The sequence below is a fragment of the Pseudochaenichthys georgianus genome, unplaced genomic scaffold (assembly GCF_902827115.2).
Source record: "Pseudochaenichthys georgianus unplaced genomic scaffold, fPseGeo1.2 scaffold_1734_arrow_ctg1, whole genome shotgun sequence".
NCBI classification, from domain to species: Eukaryota; Metazoa; Chordata; class Actinopteri; order Perciformes; family Channichthyidae; genus Pseudochaenichthys; species Pseudochaenichthys georgianus.
Window position 1 is genome coordinate 10,001 of NW_027262520.1, and position 18,336 is coordinate 28,336.

The window sequence follows — 18,336 nt, forward strand, 5'->3', positions numbered from 1 at the left end:
TCCCCTCCTCTTCTCTCTGTACACAAACTCGCTCGGATCAGTCATTAGCCCGCATGGTTTTTCATACCACTGCTACGCTGACGACCCAATGAGTCCTGCCCTTCCCCCGCTCAGAGACCCAGGTCGTCGCTCGCATCTCTGCTCGTCTAGCTGACATCTCTCAGTGGATGTCTGCTCATCACCTCAAGCTCAACCTCGACAAAACTGAACTGCTTTTCCTTCCGGGAAAAGATTGTCCCTCTCTTGACCTGACCATCAACATCGGTCCCTCTGTTGTTTCCCCGACTCAGACTGCAAGGACTCTGGGTGAGACCCTGGATAACAACCTGTCCTTCACTGCAAACATCGCTGCTGCAACCCGCTGCTGCAGAAACACGCTTTACAGCATCAGGAGGACGCGTCCCCAGCTGACCCAGAAGAGCCACGCAGGTTCTGGTCCAGGCTCTCGTCACCTCACGCCTAGACTACTGCAGCTCCCTCCTGCTGGTCTGCCTGCATGTGCCATCCGACCTCTGCAGCTCCTCCAGAATGCAGCGGCTCGTCTGGTCTTCAACCTTCCTAAATGTCCCACACCACCCGCTCCTCCGCTCCCTCCACTGGCTTCCGGTAACTGCTAGAATCCACTTCAAGACCCTGGTGCTTGCGTACCATGCTGCGAATGGATCTGGCCCTTCAGACATCAGGACATGGTTAAACGTGCACCCCAGCACGTGCACTCCGCTCTGCATCAGCCAGACGACTCGCTGCACCCTCGCTGCGAGGGGGACCCAAGTTCCATCAGCAGGAACACGTGGGTTTGCTGTCCTGGCTCCAAGATGGTGGAACGAGCTCCCACTGACATCAGGACAGCAGAAAGCTCACACACCTTCCAGACTGAAGCTCATCTCCTTCCACTCCACCTCGAGGAGAGAACTGCTAACAAAGCACTTATATACTAACAAAGGACTGGCTCCTCTAAAGCCAGCTGAGCAGCACCTGAAACGCTTGGCTCTATGAAACCTGATGTACTTTATGATTCTGTTTCCTTCAAGGTTGTATTTTGTTGGTCGAACGCACTTACTGTACGTCGCTTTGGATAAAAGCCTCAGCTAAATGCAAAGTAATGTAATACAAGCAGCCTGAAGCAAAACAAAGGATGTAAACAAACAAACAAACAAGAACCAGAAGAGAACTACCTAAATACAAAATACACTAAAATAACCAATAAAGCAAAACCTCACTGCTCAAGTGGGAATGCTAATAAACGAAGGTAGACTGTAGGAAACACAGCTATTGGACTAGTTAGCAGAGGAAACTCTCACACACACACACACATACACACACACACACACACACACACACACACAGACTGAACACACGTGTGATTTTATTAAAGGTTATATAACGAGTTATTGTAGGTAAAAAAAAGTCACTCAAATATTCTTGAAATCGATGAGAGCAAAATCCCAGGCGGATGATTTCAAAATGAAACCTAGATTACGGAAAATAATCTCAAAATGATTGTGGTGGAAATTCCACACTTAATCTCCTTCTGGTAAGAAATGAATAAATCTACAAGTTCCAACCAAAGTTGAATTATTTAATAAAGAGCATTTCACAGAATCCATTTCCAGCTGGAGGACAGATCTGACCAGGTTGCAACGGAAACACAAGCACGACACGTGCTGGTTACAAACCTAACGTCCATGGGATTATTCCCTGAGAGCCTTCTGTCTGAGAACATGTAGGCCCCGTCCACACGGAGACGATACCAGTTCTCTATCGTAGAGACGGGTCGTCCACACGGAGACGATACCAGTTCTCTATCGTAGAGACGGGTCGTCCACACGGAGACGATACCAGTTCTTTATCGTGGAGACGTGTCGCCCACACGGAGACGATACCAGTTCTTTATCGTAGAGACGGGTCGTCCACACGGAGACGATACCAGTTCTCTATCGTAGAGACGTGTCGTCCACACGGAGACGATACCAGTTCTCTATCGTAGAGACGGGTCGTCCACACGGAGACGATACCAGTTCTCTATCGTAGAGACGGGTCGTCCACACGGAGCCGATATCCGCCAACGTTCTCTATCGTAGAGACGGTTCGTCCACACGGAGCCGATATCCGCCAACGTTCTCTATCGTAGAGACGGTTCGTCCACACGGGGCCGATATCCGCCAACGTTCTCTATCGTAGAGACGGTTCGTCCACACGGAGCCGATATCCGCCAACGTTCTCTATCGTAGAGACGGTTCGTCCACACGGAGCCGATATCCGCTAACGTTCTCTATCGTAGAGACGGTTCGTCCACACGGAGCCGATATCCGCTAACGTTCTCTATCGTAGAGACGGTTCGTCCACACGGAGCCGATATCCGCTAACGTTCTCTATCGTAGAGACGGTTCGTCCACACGGAGCCGATATCCGCTAACGTTCTCTATCGTAGAGACGGTTCGTCCACACGGAGCCGATATCCGCCAACGTTCTCTATCGTAGAGACGGTTCGTCCACACGGAGCCGATATCCGCCAACGTTCTCTATCGTAGAGACGGTTCGTCCACACGGAGCCGATATCCGCCAACGTTCTCTATCGTAGAGACGGTTCGTCCACACGGAGCCGATATCCGCTAACGTTCTCTATCGTAGAGACGGTTCGTCCACACGGAGCCGATATCCGCTAACGTTCTCTATCGTAGAGACGGTTCGTCCACACGGAGCCGATATCCGCTAACGTTCTCTATCGTAGAGACGGTTCGTCCACACGGAGCCGATATCCGCTAACGTTCTCTATCGTAGAGACGGTTCGTCCACACGGAGCCGATATCCGCTAACGTTCTCTATCGTAGAGACGGTTCGTCCACACGGAGCCGATATCCGCTAACGTTCTCTATCGTAGAGACGGTTCGTCCACACGGAGCCGATATCCGCTAACGTTCTCTATCGTAGAGACGGTTCGTCCACACGGAGCCGATATCCGCTAACGTTCTCTATCGTAGAGACGGTTCGTCCACACGGAGCCGATATCCGCTAACGTTCTCTATCGTAGAGACGGTTCGTCCACACGGAGCCGATATCCGCTAACGTTCTCTATCGTAGAGACGGTTCGTCCACACGGAGACGATACCAGTTCTCTATCGTAGAGACGGGTCGTCCACACGGAGACGATACCAGTTCTCTATCGTAGAGACGGGTCGTCCACACGGAGACGATACCAGTTCTCTATCGTAGAGACGGGTCGTCCACACGGAGACGATACCAGTTCTCTATCGTAGAGACGGGTCGTCCACACGGAGACGATACCAGTTCTTTATCGTAGAGACGGGTCGTCCACACGAGGCCGACACGAGGCCGACACGGAGCGCGGCTTCAGAGCCCGAATCCGATACACTTTGATACCGGCTCCCAAGGTGGGTCGGTCTGGAGACGTCCGTGTGTACGCCCTATACGATCATTTCCTGAATCGATGACGCCATAGCCCCGCCTCTCCCCGCCTCTCCTGCTCACCCTGCGTCATTGCTGATGCGTTTCGCCAACAACAACAATGGCGGATCACAGGGCTGCTTTCGTGCTCCAGACCAGAGGTCGCGTTAACCGAATATATTCCGTGTTGTACTGCAGCTGTGTCCATTATACTGGACGGACACATTGAGCCGATTCCGTGTGGACGGAAGACTTTTTTGAAAATGACTTTGGTTTGAAATCGTTTTCGTCTCAGTTTCGGATATATATTGACTTATGGTACATTTATTCATTCACGGGAACACAGACAGGAACACATGAGAACACGGGGAACACACGAGAACACGGGGAACACATGAGAACACGGGGAACACACGAGAACACGGGGAACACATGAGAACACGGGGAACACACGAGAACACGGGAACACATGAGAACACGGGGAACACATGAGAACACGGGGAACACATGAGAACACGGGAACACACGAGAACACGGGGAACACATGAGAACACGGAACACATGAGAACACGGGGAACACACGAGAACACGGAACACACGAGAACACGGAACACACGAGAACACGGGGAACACACGAGAACACGGAACACACGAGAACACGGGGAACACATGAGAACACGGGGAACACATGAGAACACGGGGAACACACGAGAACACGGGGAACACACGAGAACACGGAACACATGAGAACACGGGGAACACACGAGAACACGGAACACACGAGAACACGGAACACACGAGAACACGGGGAACACATGAGAACACGGGGAACACATGAGAACACGGGGAACACATGAGAACACAGGAACACATGAGAACACGGGGAACACATGAGAACACGGGGAACACATGAGAACACGGGGAACACATGAGAACACGGGGAACACATGAGAACACGGGGAACACACGAGAACACGGGGAACACATGAGAACACGGGGAACACATGAGAACACAGGAACACATGAGAACACGGGGAACACATGAGAACACGGGGAACACACGAGAACACGGGGAACACACGAGAACACGGGGAACACACGAGAACACGGAACACATGAGAACACGGGGAACACATGAGAACACGGGGAACACATGAGAACACAGGAACACATGAGAACACGGGGAACACATGAGAACACGGGGAACACATGAGAACACGGAACACATGAGAACACGGGGAACACATGAGAACACGGGGAACACACGAGAACACGGGGAACACATGAGAACACGGGGAACACACGAGAACACGGGGAACACATGAGAACACGGAACACATGAGAACACGGGGAACACATGAGAACACGGGAACACATGAGAACACGGAACACATGAGAACACGGGGAACACATGAGAACACGGAACACATGAGAACACGGGGAACACATGAGAACACGGGGAACACACGAGAACACGGGGAACACATGAGAACACGGGGAACACATGAGAACACGGGAACACACGAGAACACGGGGAACACACGAGAACACGGGGAACACATGAGAACACGGGGAACACACGAGAACACGGGGAACACACGAGAACACGGGAACACACGAGAACACGGGGAACACATGAGAACACGGGAACACACGAGAACACGGGGAACACATGAGAACACGGGAACACATGAGAACACGGGGAACACACGAGAACACGGGGAACACATGAGAACACGGAACACATGAGAACACGGAACACAGACCGGAGGAACATGAGAGCTCAGACGTTCTGCTGATGTTTCAGAGTGAAGCTGGAGAAAGAGAAGCGGGAACACGCCAAGCAGCACGGCATGATCCGGACCGAGTTCAGCGGGGGGGAGATCGCCGAGGAGATGGAGAAGGAACGCAGACTGTTCCAGCTGCAGACCTGCGAGGTGTGTGTGTGTGTGTGTGTGTGTGTTGTGTGTGTGTGTGTGTGTGTGTGTGTGTGTGTGTGTGTGTGTGTGTGTGTGTGTGTGTGTGTGTGTGTGTGTGTGTGTGTGTGTGTGTGTGTGTGTGTGTGAGGTGTGTGAGGTGTGTGTGAGGTGTGTGTGAGGTGTGTGTGAGGTGTGTGAGGTGTGTGTGAGGTGTGTGTGAGGTGTGTGTGAGGTGTGTGTGAGGTGTGTGTGAGGTGTGTGAGGTGTGTGTGAGGAGTGTGTGAGGTGTGTGTGAGGTGTGTGTGAGGAGTGTGTGAGGAGTGTGTGAGGCTGAGGACGCTCTGCTCTCTCTCCCCAGTATCTCCTCAAAGTGAATGAGATCAAGGTGAAGAAAGGCGTGGACTTCCTGCAGAACCTCATCAAGTACTTCCACGCTCAGTGCAAGTACGTCAAGTCTTCAGTCTGTCCGTGTTGATGCGTCATGTTTTATTATTCCAGAGATAAAACTCTTTTACTTTCCCTAAAAACATATCTTACAAAACAAGAAAAATCGATAGTTACGGCTGTAACTACGGTCTATGAGTCCCGGGTGACCGCCAGAGGCGGTGCTTTAGCACTGGATCTGTCCATCGCGCGCATGCGCAGCTCGAGTACCAATAACAACAAAGTCACCTGTGACCCACGTGACACCGGCTATATCAGCCGGTGTCGACAGAGGATCTGTTCCCAGAATCTTCTCGCGAGCACACAAGAATTCTGAGTGACAGGGAACTCTGGCGGTCATCCGGGACTCATAGAACCGTAGTTACAGCCGTAACTATCGTTCTACTTTCGTCCCTACTGACCGCCAGAGGCGGTGCTTTAGCACTGGATGACCTATACCAACCACGTCATGGAGAATCCAAGCCCTTGCTCACCACTGGAAGCAGCGCAGCTCGGCAAAAGGACCACGCCCAAAGAATGGGGAGTGGCGACATTGACCTGATGACAACTGGAGAATGTGCCAGAAGACGCCCACGACGCCGCGGCGCAGATGGCCTCCAGGGGCACCCCTCTCAGGGCAGCCCAATATGTTGAGATGCTCCTTGTAGAGTGGCATCTCAGCCTGGTGGCAGGGGGCGGCCACTGGCCCCGTAAGCCTGTGAGATGGTATCGACAACCCAGTGGGGAAGCCACTGGTTAGAGGGCCTAACCTCCTTTAGTGCCGCCAGGGCAAACTCAAGAGTTGCTCCTCCTGCCGTACACAGGCAGTAGCCTTGATATACGCCCTTTGGGCACCCCCCGGGCACAGCAACTTCGATGTGCCGTACTCCTGAATGTCAAAGCGTGCCAGCTGGGCAGGCTGATTGAAGTGAGTTTGTGGAAGGACCCCGGGCGGGAATGCCACATTTGCCCAAAGGGCAACGCATGAGAGTCCCACCTCGGGCATGTATTGTTTATGGAGAGGACATGCAACTCCCCGACTCACTTCCCTGAGTCTATGGAAAGCAGAAATGCTGCCTTCGTGGGCAGCCACCTAAGCCCCACCTGGGCCAGGGGCTCGAAGGGAGGAGGTGATAGGGCATCCGGCAGCAAGGGCAGGTCCCAAGCCGGAGCCCTCGGGGTGCAAGGGGGACGCTGCCGTAAAGCCCCTCTCATAAAGAGGGACACCGACCTGTGGCACCCCACCGTGGCGCCGTCGACCCGAACATGTTGGGCAGAATCGCAGCCACATAAATTCAGAGTGGAGTGAGAACGTCCACTATCTAGAAGGGACTGTTGTCTAAGCAACAATGTACATGCTGTCCCCAAGGAACACGCACCTGCTTGCCCCCAGTTGGGGTAGAAAGTGCGTGAGTGCAAGCTGCACGGCCCGAAGCTCTAGCACGTTGACCCGGCGCGCACTCTGCTGGGCAGACCACTGACCCTGAACGGTCCTGCCCTGCCGCACTGCACCCCACCCTGAGAGACATGCACCTATGGTGATGGTCTCCTGGCGGGATGGGATGGCGCCCATGGGCACGCCTACCAGAGATAGGCCCTGCCCCTCCAGCGTGACGGAGAGTGGAGCAATGCTGCGACACCCTGACTTCCCTGTGCCTGTGCCACAGGGCATCCAAGTGAAGGCTGTTCAGCCACATCTGCATGGGGCGCAACGACAGCGGGCCTAAGGGCCCAGCGGCCGAGGCAGCTGCCAGTCTGCCCAAGGGCCGGAGGAACTGAATATAAGGCACCCTCTTGCCCGGCCCACGTGGAAGTAGGCATCCCTCGGTTGGGAACCACTCCACCTGTGCGTATGCAGTAGTCAGCATATAGAATGGCAGCACCTTCAGGAATCTGTTGATTCCTCTGAGGTCCAAGATCGGGCGAAATCCGCCGACTTTCTTGCTCACGAGAAAGTATGCCGAGTAGAACCCCCTGGCTAAGCAGAGGGTCTTACTGGGTTGATTGCGTCCTTGGACAAAAGGACGGACAACTCTTGGCCCAGAGGTAGGGCCCCTGCCGGATCGCTGATGACTGTCAATTAGACCCAGCCGAAGGCTAGGGGCCGGAGCTGCGGTCCGTACCCCTGGGTTAAGGTGAAAACCACCCAAGGGACGGAAGTACAGACTGCCCAGCAACTGAGCTGCTGCTGGGAAAGCAGCCGCCGACCACCCCGGGATTTCAGAGCCCAGCCCCCCGGACCCTGGAGCCTCTTGGGGGGTTCCGGTCAGGCTCTGGGGCACGAGGCCGCCTGGAAGGCGGGCGACATGGGGCACGAAAGTCATTGGGAGGCGGTTGAGTGGGCCGCTAAGACCTCGGCAGACCACCCCTGTAATCCAGCGGCTGAGTGCGGCTGCTAGAGCGGCCCCTGGGCCTGCTGGGAGTGGGCACAGGTCTGCGAGGACCCGAGTGCTGCTGCCTGGTCTGCCTAGCTTGGGCGGCACACTCCAGTGCCTCCGAGGGCAGCTGATCTAAACAGCTCCCCTGGCTCGACTGGTACGCGACGGAGGACTCTCCGTCAACCGGAGGAGGTGCGTCAGCCGAAGGAGGGGCGCCAACCAAAGGAGGGGCGCCAACCGAAGGAGGGTGGGGGGGGGGGGGATGGTTAGCAGCCCCTACACTGGGCCCAGGCTGAAGGGCCAAGAGGCGACTTCATCATGCCCCTATCGGCAGCTAGCCGATCCACTTTAGAGGACAGCCTATTTCTAGTCCTTCTATTGGGGGGAGCACACAAAGCCATCGCTCCCTCAAGTCGCCGGGAATGGCCGAATTGATCTGGAGGAGTACGTGACAAGGAGAGGTGTCTGTTGGCTGCTGCCAGACGTTCCACCTCAGTGATTCGAGCCACTCTGAGCACCCGAGGCATGCAGCTACAGCTCATGCAGGCGTTTACCGTGAGAACCTCCCTCAGATGCTCGAATTTCGTCCCCACTGACCGCCAGAAGCGGCCGAGGCAGGAGGGGCAGCGGTCGTGGCCGTCCTCGGGAACACGCCTTCACCAGCTACCTGCTTAATGGAAAGAGTAGAGTGTTGCTGCTACTCGCCGAACAGAAAGAGGGATGTAATTACACCCACGTTACGGCAGAGGGAGCGGGAGCGAGATCACTGCCTTCACCTAGCTGGATTAGTAAATAAGGCAGTTTACCAAGAGCGGGGGCGAAAATACTGCCTTCACTGGCTGAGCTAGAGGCGAGTGCCAGATGCAGCGTAACCGGGAGCGGGTGCGGGAACGCAGCCTTCACCAGCTACCTGCTTAACAGAATAAACAAGGCAGTTTAGCGTCTACCAGGAGCGGGGGCAAGAACTGCCTTCACTGGTTGAGTTAGAGACGAATGCCAGATGCAGTGTAACCGGGAGCGGGTGCGGGAACACAGCCTTCACCGGCTACCTGCTTAACGGAGAAACAAGGCAGTTCCGCGTCTACCAGGAGCGGGGGCAAGAACTGCCTTCACTGGTCGAGTTAGAGACGAATGCCAGATGCAGCGTAACCGGGAGCGGGTGCGGGAACACAGCCTTCACCGGCTACCTGCTTAACGGAAAAACGAGGCCGTTTGGCGTCTACCAGGAGTGGGGGCGAGAACTGCCTTCACTGGTTGAGTTAGAGTCGAACGCCAGATGCAGTGTAACCGGGAGCGGGAACACAGCCTTCACCGGCTACCTGCTGAACGGGAAGAGTAGAGCGGTGCTACTACTCGCCGAACAGAAAAAGGGATGTAGCTACATCCGCATTACCGGTAGAGGGAGCGGGAGCGAGAGCACTGCCTTCACCTAGCTGGGTAAAATAAAGAAGCTAACAGTATACGCAAGACGTTAGCCGAGCGGCTGCTGCTAACGATCAAGCGAGATCAAGTCAAATAACACACATGTTTAAGACCAGATAACTAGCTTCTAAAGAAATAGAATAGCACAGAGCCGTAGTTACAGCAGTAACCATGGCCAGGGCTCACACGGAATCTAACCGTAGTTACAGTAGTAACTATGGCCAGTACTTACATGGTTTAGAACCGTAGTTACAGTCGTAACTCTGGCCAGTACTTGCACGGCTTGGATACTTACACAGCATAGAGCCGTAGTTACAGTAGTAACTCTGGCCAGTACTTGCACAGCTTGGAACCGTAGTTACAGTAGTAACTATGGCCAGTACTTACATGGTTTAGAACCGTAGTTACAGTAGTAACTATGGCCAGTACTTACACGGCATAGAGCCGTAGTTACGGTATTGCCTATGGCCAGTACTTGCACGGCTTGGAACCGTAGTTACAGTAGTAACTATGGCCAGTACTTACGGCTTAACCCCGTAGTTACAGTATTAACTATGGCCAGTACTTACACAGCTTGGAACCGTAGTTACAGTAGTAACTGTGGCCGGTGCCTAAAAGTGTCAGCCAACGGCTGCCCACTAGACAATATAATATTGGGAGGATGAAATCCTCCTTAATGGCCATACATGCAGAGCACACGGCACACACAGTGAAGATTGTTCTCTGCATATCGTCCTAGTGCTAGGAGTCTAGTACTAGGAGCAGTAAATACCACGATATAGCGCTACTGCAACCATACCATGCGTTTACCGGGAGCAGCAGCGAGAGCACTGCCCTCACCGGCTGAGTTAAATAATGAAGCTACTGCAATCAAACCCTATGCTACAGGGAGCGGGAGCACTGCCCTGAGTTAATAGTTAAGCTCAACAGCAAGGTGTTAGCCAAGCGGCTGCTGCTAACAATCAAGCGACCAAGTCAGAACACAAATGTTAAGACCAGATAATAGCTTCTAGAAAATAGAAAGTACTTACCTTACTCTCTGCATCTAAACGAAAAACGGGTTTAAATACGACACTCTTGGCTTTCCATACTAAATTGAATGAGGGACGCAGCCAAAGCTGGGACTCAAATGCTAATGAAGCTCGGGCACAACGCCACAAGCAGAACTTTCAAAAGAGCATAAGGGCAACTTTATGGGAGAGGAAGCGGGAACACTGTCGTCACCAGAAAGTCTAAGCCACAAACAATAAGACGGTAATCAGGACAACTTGGCTGGGAGCGGGTGTGGAAACACAGCCATCACCAGCAACAAGCTGACACAAACCTGTCTGTCGAGGCTCTGCACAGCCGGCGCAGCTCCTGGAGGACGCGTCTAACGACCCGTAGCTCCGACTGTCAGTCGCGAAGCTTCACGCGGCCCGCTGTTTGCAGAGAAATCCCTCCGATCAAACGTTCAAACCTGAACGCTGTAGGCTACGAAAACGTAGCCACGGTACCCTCGCGCAGCGAGAAGATGAAAAGGAACAGATCCTCTGACAATACCGGCTGATATAGCCGGTGTCACGTGGGTCACAGGTGACTTTGTTGTTATTGGTACTCGAGCTGCGCATGCGCGCGATGGACATATCCAGTGCTAAAGCACCGCCTCTGGCGGTCAGTAGGGACGAAATAGAACTCACACATTTAGAAGGAAAGAAAAAGTAATTTCATGAAATCAAAACTCAAACGAACTTTATCCCATACTTCAAATGCTGGTTCTTTGTTGTTCTTTGTTGTTCTTTGTTGTTATTTGTTCTGCGTGGTGCGCTGTCAGTTTCTTCCAGGACGGACTGAAGGCGGTGGAGAGTCTGAAGCCGTCCGTAGAGAAGCTGGCGGCTGACCTGAGCACGGTGAGGAGATACACGCTCAATGCATCGTGTGATAAACCCGTGCAGTCATATTGTGACCGCCGTACACTTGTAAACTATATCTTTAAAAAGCGTGTTGGGTGAGGATCGTGTGTGTGTGACAGAGAAGGAAGTCAACAACACTAGTCTCAGTTATCTGGCCCTGAAGCTGGAGAGACCTTTCAGATTGAGCAACAACTGTCTTATAAGAAACATAACTGAGTTCTTGAATCAACTTTTTAAGGAAACTCTTTTTTGTCATTTCTGTTTCCAGGAATCTCAACAGACAATAATTAGATATTAAATATTAATGCCATAAATGATTGCGTACAATTCCAGTTTCTAATGTTTCCAGTGTGATCGCTCACAGACGTTACTCCAGTTCTCACTTATCCTAAGAATGCACTGAACCCACGAAGAGGGTCTCCTCAAAGAAACAATAACTCTTCTCTCAGATTAAGGTGCTCGGGTTTCTCTTCTTCTTCGCCTCTGTGTCAAATGTCCCACTTTGGTTTCTGTACGGTCCAATAGGAGGACCTCTTTGGTTTCTGTATGGTCCAATAGGAGGACCTCTTTGGTTTCAGAACGGTCCAATACGAGGACCTCTTTGGTTTCAGAACGGTCCAATACGAGGACCTCTTTGGTTTCAGAACGGTCCAATAGGAGGACCTCTTTGGTTTCAGAACGGTCCAATACGAGGACCTCTTTGGTTTCTGTACGGTCCAATAGGACGACCTCTTTGGTTTCAGAACGGTCCAATACGAGGACCTCTTTGGTTTCAGAACGGTCCAATACGAGGACCTCTTTGGTTTCTGTACGGTCCAATAGGACGACCTCTTTGGTTTCAGAACGGTCCAATACGAGGACCTCTTTGGTTTCTGTACGGTCTATTAGGAGGACTTCTTTGGTTTCTGTACGGTCCAATAGGAGGACCTCTTTGATTTCTGTACGGTCCAATAGGAGGACCTCTTTGGTTTCAGAACGGTCCAATAGGAGGACCTCTTTGGTTTCTGTACGGTCCAATAGGAGGACCTCTTTGGTTTCAGAACGGTCCAATAGGAGGACCTCTTTGGTTTCTGTACGGTCCAATAGGAGGACCTCTTTGGTTTCTGTACGGTCCAATAGGAGGACCTCTTTGGTTTCAGAACGGTCCAATAAGACGACCTCTTTGGTTTCTGTACGGTCCAATAGGAGGACCTCTTTGGTTTCTGTACGGTCCAATAAGAGGACCTCTTTGGTTTCTGTACGGTCCAATAGGATCTCTTTGGTTTCTGTACGGTCCAATAGGACGACCTCTTTGGTTTCTGTACGGTCCAATACGAGGACCTCTTTGGTTTCTGTACGGTCCAATAGGATCTCTTTGGTTTCTGTACGGTCCAATAGGAGAAACATCACACACACACCCACCCACCCACTCACACACACACACACACACACACACACACACACACACACACACACACACACACACACACACACACACACCACACACACACACACACACACTCACACACACACACACACACTCACTCACAAACACACACCCACCCACCCACCCACTCACACACACACACACACACACACACACACACACACACACACACACTCACTCACTCACTCACTCACAAACACACACACACACACACTCACACACACTTGTATTGTTGTATTATGTTAAAGCTAAAAACTATTTTCCATTGCAGCTTGCAAATCGGGCAGTCACAAATATAATAAGCGTGTGTCTCTTCTTCTTCTTCGGTGGTGTCCAGATAAAGCAGGCTCAGGACGGGGAGAGGAAACAGCTGACTCAGCTCCGGGATGTCCTGAAGGCCTCGCTGCAGTCCGAGCAGAAGGAGGTGAGACGTGCTGAAGGTACCGCGTGCTTAAGGTACCGGACGTTGAAGGTACCGCGTGCTGAAGGTACCGCGTGCCGAAGGTACCGGACGTTGAAGGTACCGCGTGTCGAAGGTACCGGACGTTGAAGGTACCGCGTGTCGAAGGTACCGGACGTTGAAGGTACCACGCGTTGAAGGTACCGGACGTTGAAGGTACCGCGTGTCGAAGGTACCGGACGTTGAAGGTACCGCGTGCCGAAGGTACCGCGTGTTTCTGCGTTCCCACCTGAGAGGCTTTGTTCCGCAGAGATGTCATGTAAAGTCGATGCAAAGACGAGGATCGGCGAGGCCTCGCTCCGGAGAGTCTCCATTCAGGAAACAGCTCTCCACAACGCTGAGTCATGCTTTTAATAACCGGTATCAGTTTGTAGATACTTCGGCATCATCTTGATACGGGTGGTACAATTAAATCAAAATATGTCAATGTTGTTGTTGTTATCTAAATGGAGATAAGCCCCGCCTCCTCACCAGCTCGTATAGTTTGAGTGACGCGAGTACACACCAATGATGCAAGTGACTTAATGCTAATCTTCGCTTTGAGTCCGGTGTGAGCGCAGCTTTGGATCGTATTTATCGTATTTAATTTAGTCTTAATGTACATTATTTAATTTAATTTAATTTATTCTGTTCTTGTACATATCATATTGTATTTACATGTATCTAGACTTCTTGCACTATTTTGTATTTGTGTATTTTATGATATATGTTGCATCGTAGGAGGAGCTCAGGTCAGCTGCTGAGCATATGACGATAACACCTTTGAGTTTGAACTGAAAACTACAAAGATGGAGGTCAGAGCGTGTGTTGTGTTGCAGGACTCCCAGGCCAAGCCCAGCGGGTACAGCCTCCACCAGATGCAGGGCAACAAGGCGCACGGCACCGAGCGCATCGGCACACTCTACAAGAAGAGCGAGGGGTGAGAACTCAGAGTCCCAGCATGCAACAGGAGAGGCACTTACTGCAGCACGCTCACAACAACATATACAACCCAGTCAGCATCATGAGTCCTAAACATGAGTCAGCATCATGAGTCCTAAACATGAGTCAGCATCATGAGTCCTGAACATGAGTCAGCATCATGAGTCCTGAACGTGAGTCAGCATCACGAGTCCTGACATCCCTAACGTGAGTCAGCATCACGAGTCCTGAACATGAGTCAGCATCATGAGTCCTGAACATGAGTCAGCATTATGAGTCCTGAACATGAGTCAGCATCATGAGTCCTGAACATGAGTCAGCATTATGAGTCCTGAACATGAGTCAGCATCATGAGTCCTGAACATGAGTCAGCATTATGAGTCCTGAACATGAGTCAGCATCATGAGTCCTAAACATGAGTCCTGAACATGAGTCCTGAACATGAGTCAGCATCATGAGTCCTGAACATGAGTCCTAAACATGAGTCGGCATCATGAGTCCTGAACATGAGTCAGCATCATGAGTCAGCATCATGAGTCCTAAACATGAGTCAGCATCATGAGTCCTAAACATGAGTCAGCATCATGAGTCAGCATCATGAGTCCTAAACATGAGTCAGCATCATGAGTCCTAAACATGAGTCAGCATCATGAGTCAGCATCATGAGTCCTAAACATGAGTCAGCATCATGAGTCCTAAACATGAGTCCTGAACATGAGTCAGCATCATGAGTCAGCATCATGAGTCCTGAACATGAGTCAGCATCATGAGTCCTGAACATGATAGCTGCCTCTGGGTTTGATAGCTGCCTCTGGGTTTGATAGCTGCCTCTGGGTTTGATGATAGCTGCCTCTGGGTTTGATAGCTGCCTCTGGGTTTGATGATAGCTTCCTCTGGGTTTGATGATAGCTGCCTCTGGGTTTGACAGACAGGTAGCAGCACCTCCCACCTTACTGTCCCTTCAGACAGGTAGCAGCACCTCCCACCTTACTGTCCCTTCAGACAGACAGGTAGCAGCACCTCCACCTTACTGTCCCTTCAGACAGGTAGCAGCACCTCCCACCTTACTGTCCCTTCAGACAGGTAGCAGCACCTCCCACCTTACTGTCCCTTCAGACAGACAGGTAGCAGCACCTCCACCTTACTGTCCCTTCAGACAGGTAGCAGCACCTCCCACCTTACAGTCCCTTCAGACAGACAGGTAGCAGCACCTCCACCTTACTGTCCCTTCAGACAGGTAGCAGCACCTCCCACCTTACTGTCCCTTCAGACAGGTAGCAGCACCTCCCACCTTGCTGTCCCTTCAGACAGACAGGTAGCAGCACCTCCCACCTTGCTGTCCCTTCAGACAGGTAGCAGCACCTCCCACCTTACTGTCCCTTCAGACAGACAGGTAGCAGCACCTCCCACCTTACTGTCCCTTCAGACAGACAGGTAGCAGCACCTCCACCTTACTGTCCCTTCAGACAGACAGGTAGCAGCACCTCCCACCTCACTGTCCCTTCAGACAGACAGGTAGCAGCACCTCCACCTTACTGTCCCTTCAGACAGGTAGCAGCACCTCCCACCTTACTGTCCCTTCAGACAGGTAGCAGCACCTCCCACCTTGCTGTCCCTTCAGACAGACAGGTAGCAGCACCTCCCACCTCACTGTCCCTTCAGACAGACAGGTAGCAGCACCTCCCACCTTACTGTCCCATCAGACAGACAGGTAGCAGCACCTCCCACCTTACTGTCCCATCAGACAGACAGCTGCCTCTGGGTTTGATGATAGCTGCCTCTGGGTTTGATAGCTGCCTCTGGGTTTGATGATAGCTGCCTCTGGGTTTGATAGCTGCCTCTGGGTTTGATGATAGCTGCCTCTGGGTTTGATAGCTGCCTCTGGGTTTGATGATAGCTGCCTCTGGGTTTGATAGCTGCCTCTGGGTTTGATAGCTGCCTCTGGGTTTGATAGCTGCCTCTGGGTTTGATGATAGCTGCCTCTGGGTTTGATAGCTGCCTCTGGGTTTGATGATAGCTGCCTCTGGGTTTGATAGCTGCCTCTGGGTTTGATAGCTGCCTCTGGGTTTGATGATAGCTGCCTCTGGGTTTGATGATAGCTGCCTCTGGGTTTGATGATAGCTGCCTCTGGGTTTGATAGCTGCCTCTGGGTTTGATGATAGCTGCCTCTGGGTTTGATGATAGCTGCCTCTGGGTTTGATAGCTGCCTCTGGGTTTGATGATAGCTGCCTCTGGGTTTGATGATAGCTGCCTCTGGGTTTGATAGCTGCCTCTGGGTTTGATGATAGCTGCCTCTGGGTTTGATGATAGCTGCCTCTGGGTTTGATAGCTGCCTCTGGGTTTGATAGCTGCCTCTGGGTTTGATGATAGCTGCCTCTGGGTTTGATGATAGCTGCCTCTGGGTTTGATAGCTGCCTCTGGGTTTGATGATAGCTGCCTCTGGGTTTGATGATAGCTGCCTCTGGGTTTGATAGCTGCCTCTGGGTTTGATGATAGCTGCCTCTGGGTTTGATGATAGCTGCCTCTGGGTTTGATAGCTGCCTCTGGGTTTGATGATAGCTGCCTCTGGGTTTGATGATAGCTGCCTCTGGGTTTGATAGCTGCCTCTGGGTTTGATGGCTTGTAGTGTAATAACTCTGTGTCCTCAGGCTGAGGAAGGTGTGGCAGAAGAGGAAATGCTCCGTGAAGAACGGCTTCCTGACCATCCCCCACGGCACGGTGAGATCCTCTCCTCTGATTGGTCCTCATGCATTAGAAGCTCCTCCCCCCCCCTCACCTGCATGTCCATCAGCCAATCAAGAACAAATCTTCTCCTGTTTTTTTTTTTCGGGGGAATAAAGCAAATATAATTTGTTTTAGTTTCTTATTTTTATTTTTTGTTTTGTTCCTTCTTTCTTTTATTTTGAAGTTTTTACATGAAGAGTCCTCAGAACAGAGCAAGCAGCAGAAGAGAAACAGGAGGAGAAGGAGGAGCATGAGGAGAAGGATGACACAGAGAAGGGTGGGGGGGCACTAATCATTCATTATTACTAATGACCTCAAACCTATAATCCTTTTTCACAACAGTATAATGAAGCAGACTCTTGATGCACATCACTGAGCTGCGGCTCATAATGATTAGATCAGATATACTTTAATACAGAACAGGGTTAGAGCCATATGTGGAATAATTACCTTTTTATCAGAAACTAAAGATGTTTTTTCACATCTGGCTCTAATCCTGCTCAACACGTGATTTTTCAAATTGTTTTACATTTGGAAAATTCTTTATAATTCACATTTCTTTTAAATTATTGTTGATTCTTTTTTGTGTGTAATAAGGGTCTTATATCAGTGTAATATGCAGGCACGTGCACACATAGACATCGAAGTGGGCTTGAGCCCCTGCCCTTTTCCCCCCTTTTTTATTTTTTTATTATAAATGAATATATATCTACTGCTGTTTGCGCACAGTTTCCCTTTCCAAAAATATATTGATTGAATACAAAATTAAAATATCAGGTCGGGAGATTAGACATTCGAAATTCCGTATGCTCTCCCTCCCTGCCTCCACGTCTCCTGCACAGCGGTGCGGACATCGGCAGTCCCTTCAGACAGACAGGTAGCAGCACCTCCCACCTTACTGTCCCTTCAGACAGACAGGTAGCAGCACCTCCCACCTTACTGTCCCTTCAGACAGACAGGTAGCAGCACCTCCCACCTTACTGTCCCTTCAGACAGACAGGTAGCAGCACCTCCCACCTTACTGTCCCTTCAGACAGACAGGTAGCAGCACCCCCACCTTACTGTCCCTTCAGACAGACAGGTAGCAGCACCTCCCACCTCACTGTCCCTTCAGACAGACAGGTAGCAGCACCTCCCACCTTACTGTCCCTTCAGACAGACAGGTAGCAGCACCTCCCACCTCACTGTCCCTTCAGACAGACAGGTAGCAGCACCTCCCACCTCACTGTCCCTTCAGACAGACAGGTAGCAGCACCTCCCACCTCACTGTCCCTTCAGACAGACAGGTAGCAGCACCTCCCACCTCACTGTCCCTTCAGACAGACAGGTAGCAGCACCTCCCACTTTACTGTCCCTTCAGACAGAC

The 18,336-nt window shown here is 51.6% G+C and overlaps 1 protein-coding gene across 1 annotated transcript in view; it reads left to right on the forward strand.

The window, feature by feature from the left end:
- Positions 1 to 17,247, forward strand: part of LOC117441499 (arf-GAP with SH3 domain, ANK repeat and PH domain-containing protein 2-like) — a gene marked incomplete at both ends in the record, with an annotated part of 23,317 nt that extends 6,070 nt beyond the window's left edge. Inside the window, 7 exons of the mRNA XM_034077582.2 lie at positions 5,213 to 5,342; positions 5,683 to 5,768; positions 11,361 to 11,436; positions 13,203 to 13,289; positions 14,144 to 14,244; positions 16,895 to 16,964; positions 17,155 to 17,247. Coding sequence (XP_033933473.2) covers positions 5,213 to 5,342; positions 5,683 to 5,768; positions 11,361 to 11,436; positions 13,203 to 13,289; positions 14,144 to 14,244; positions 16,895 to 16,964; positions 17,155 to 17,247 — 643 coding nt within the window. The remainder of the gene's footprint in view (positions 1 to 5,212; positions 5,343 to 5,682; positions 5,769 to 11,360; positions 11,437 to 13,202; positions 13,290 to 14,143; positions 14,245 to 16,894; positions 16,965 to 17,154) is intronic.
- Positions 17,248 to 18,336: the final 1,089 nt, after the last annotated feature.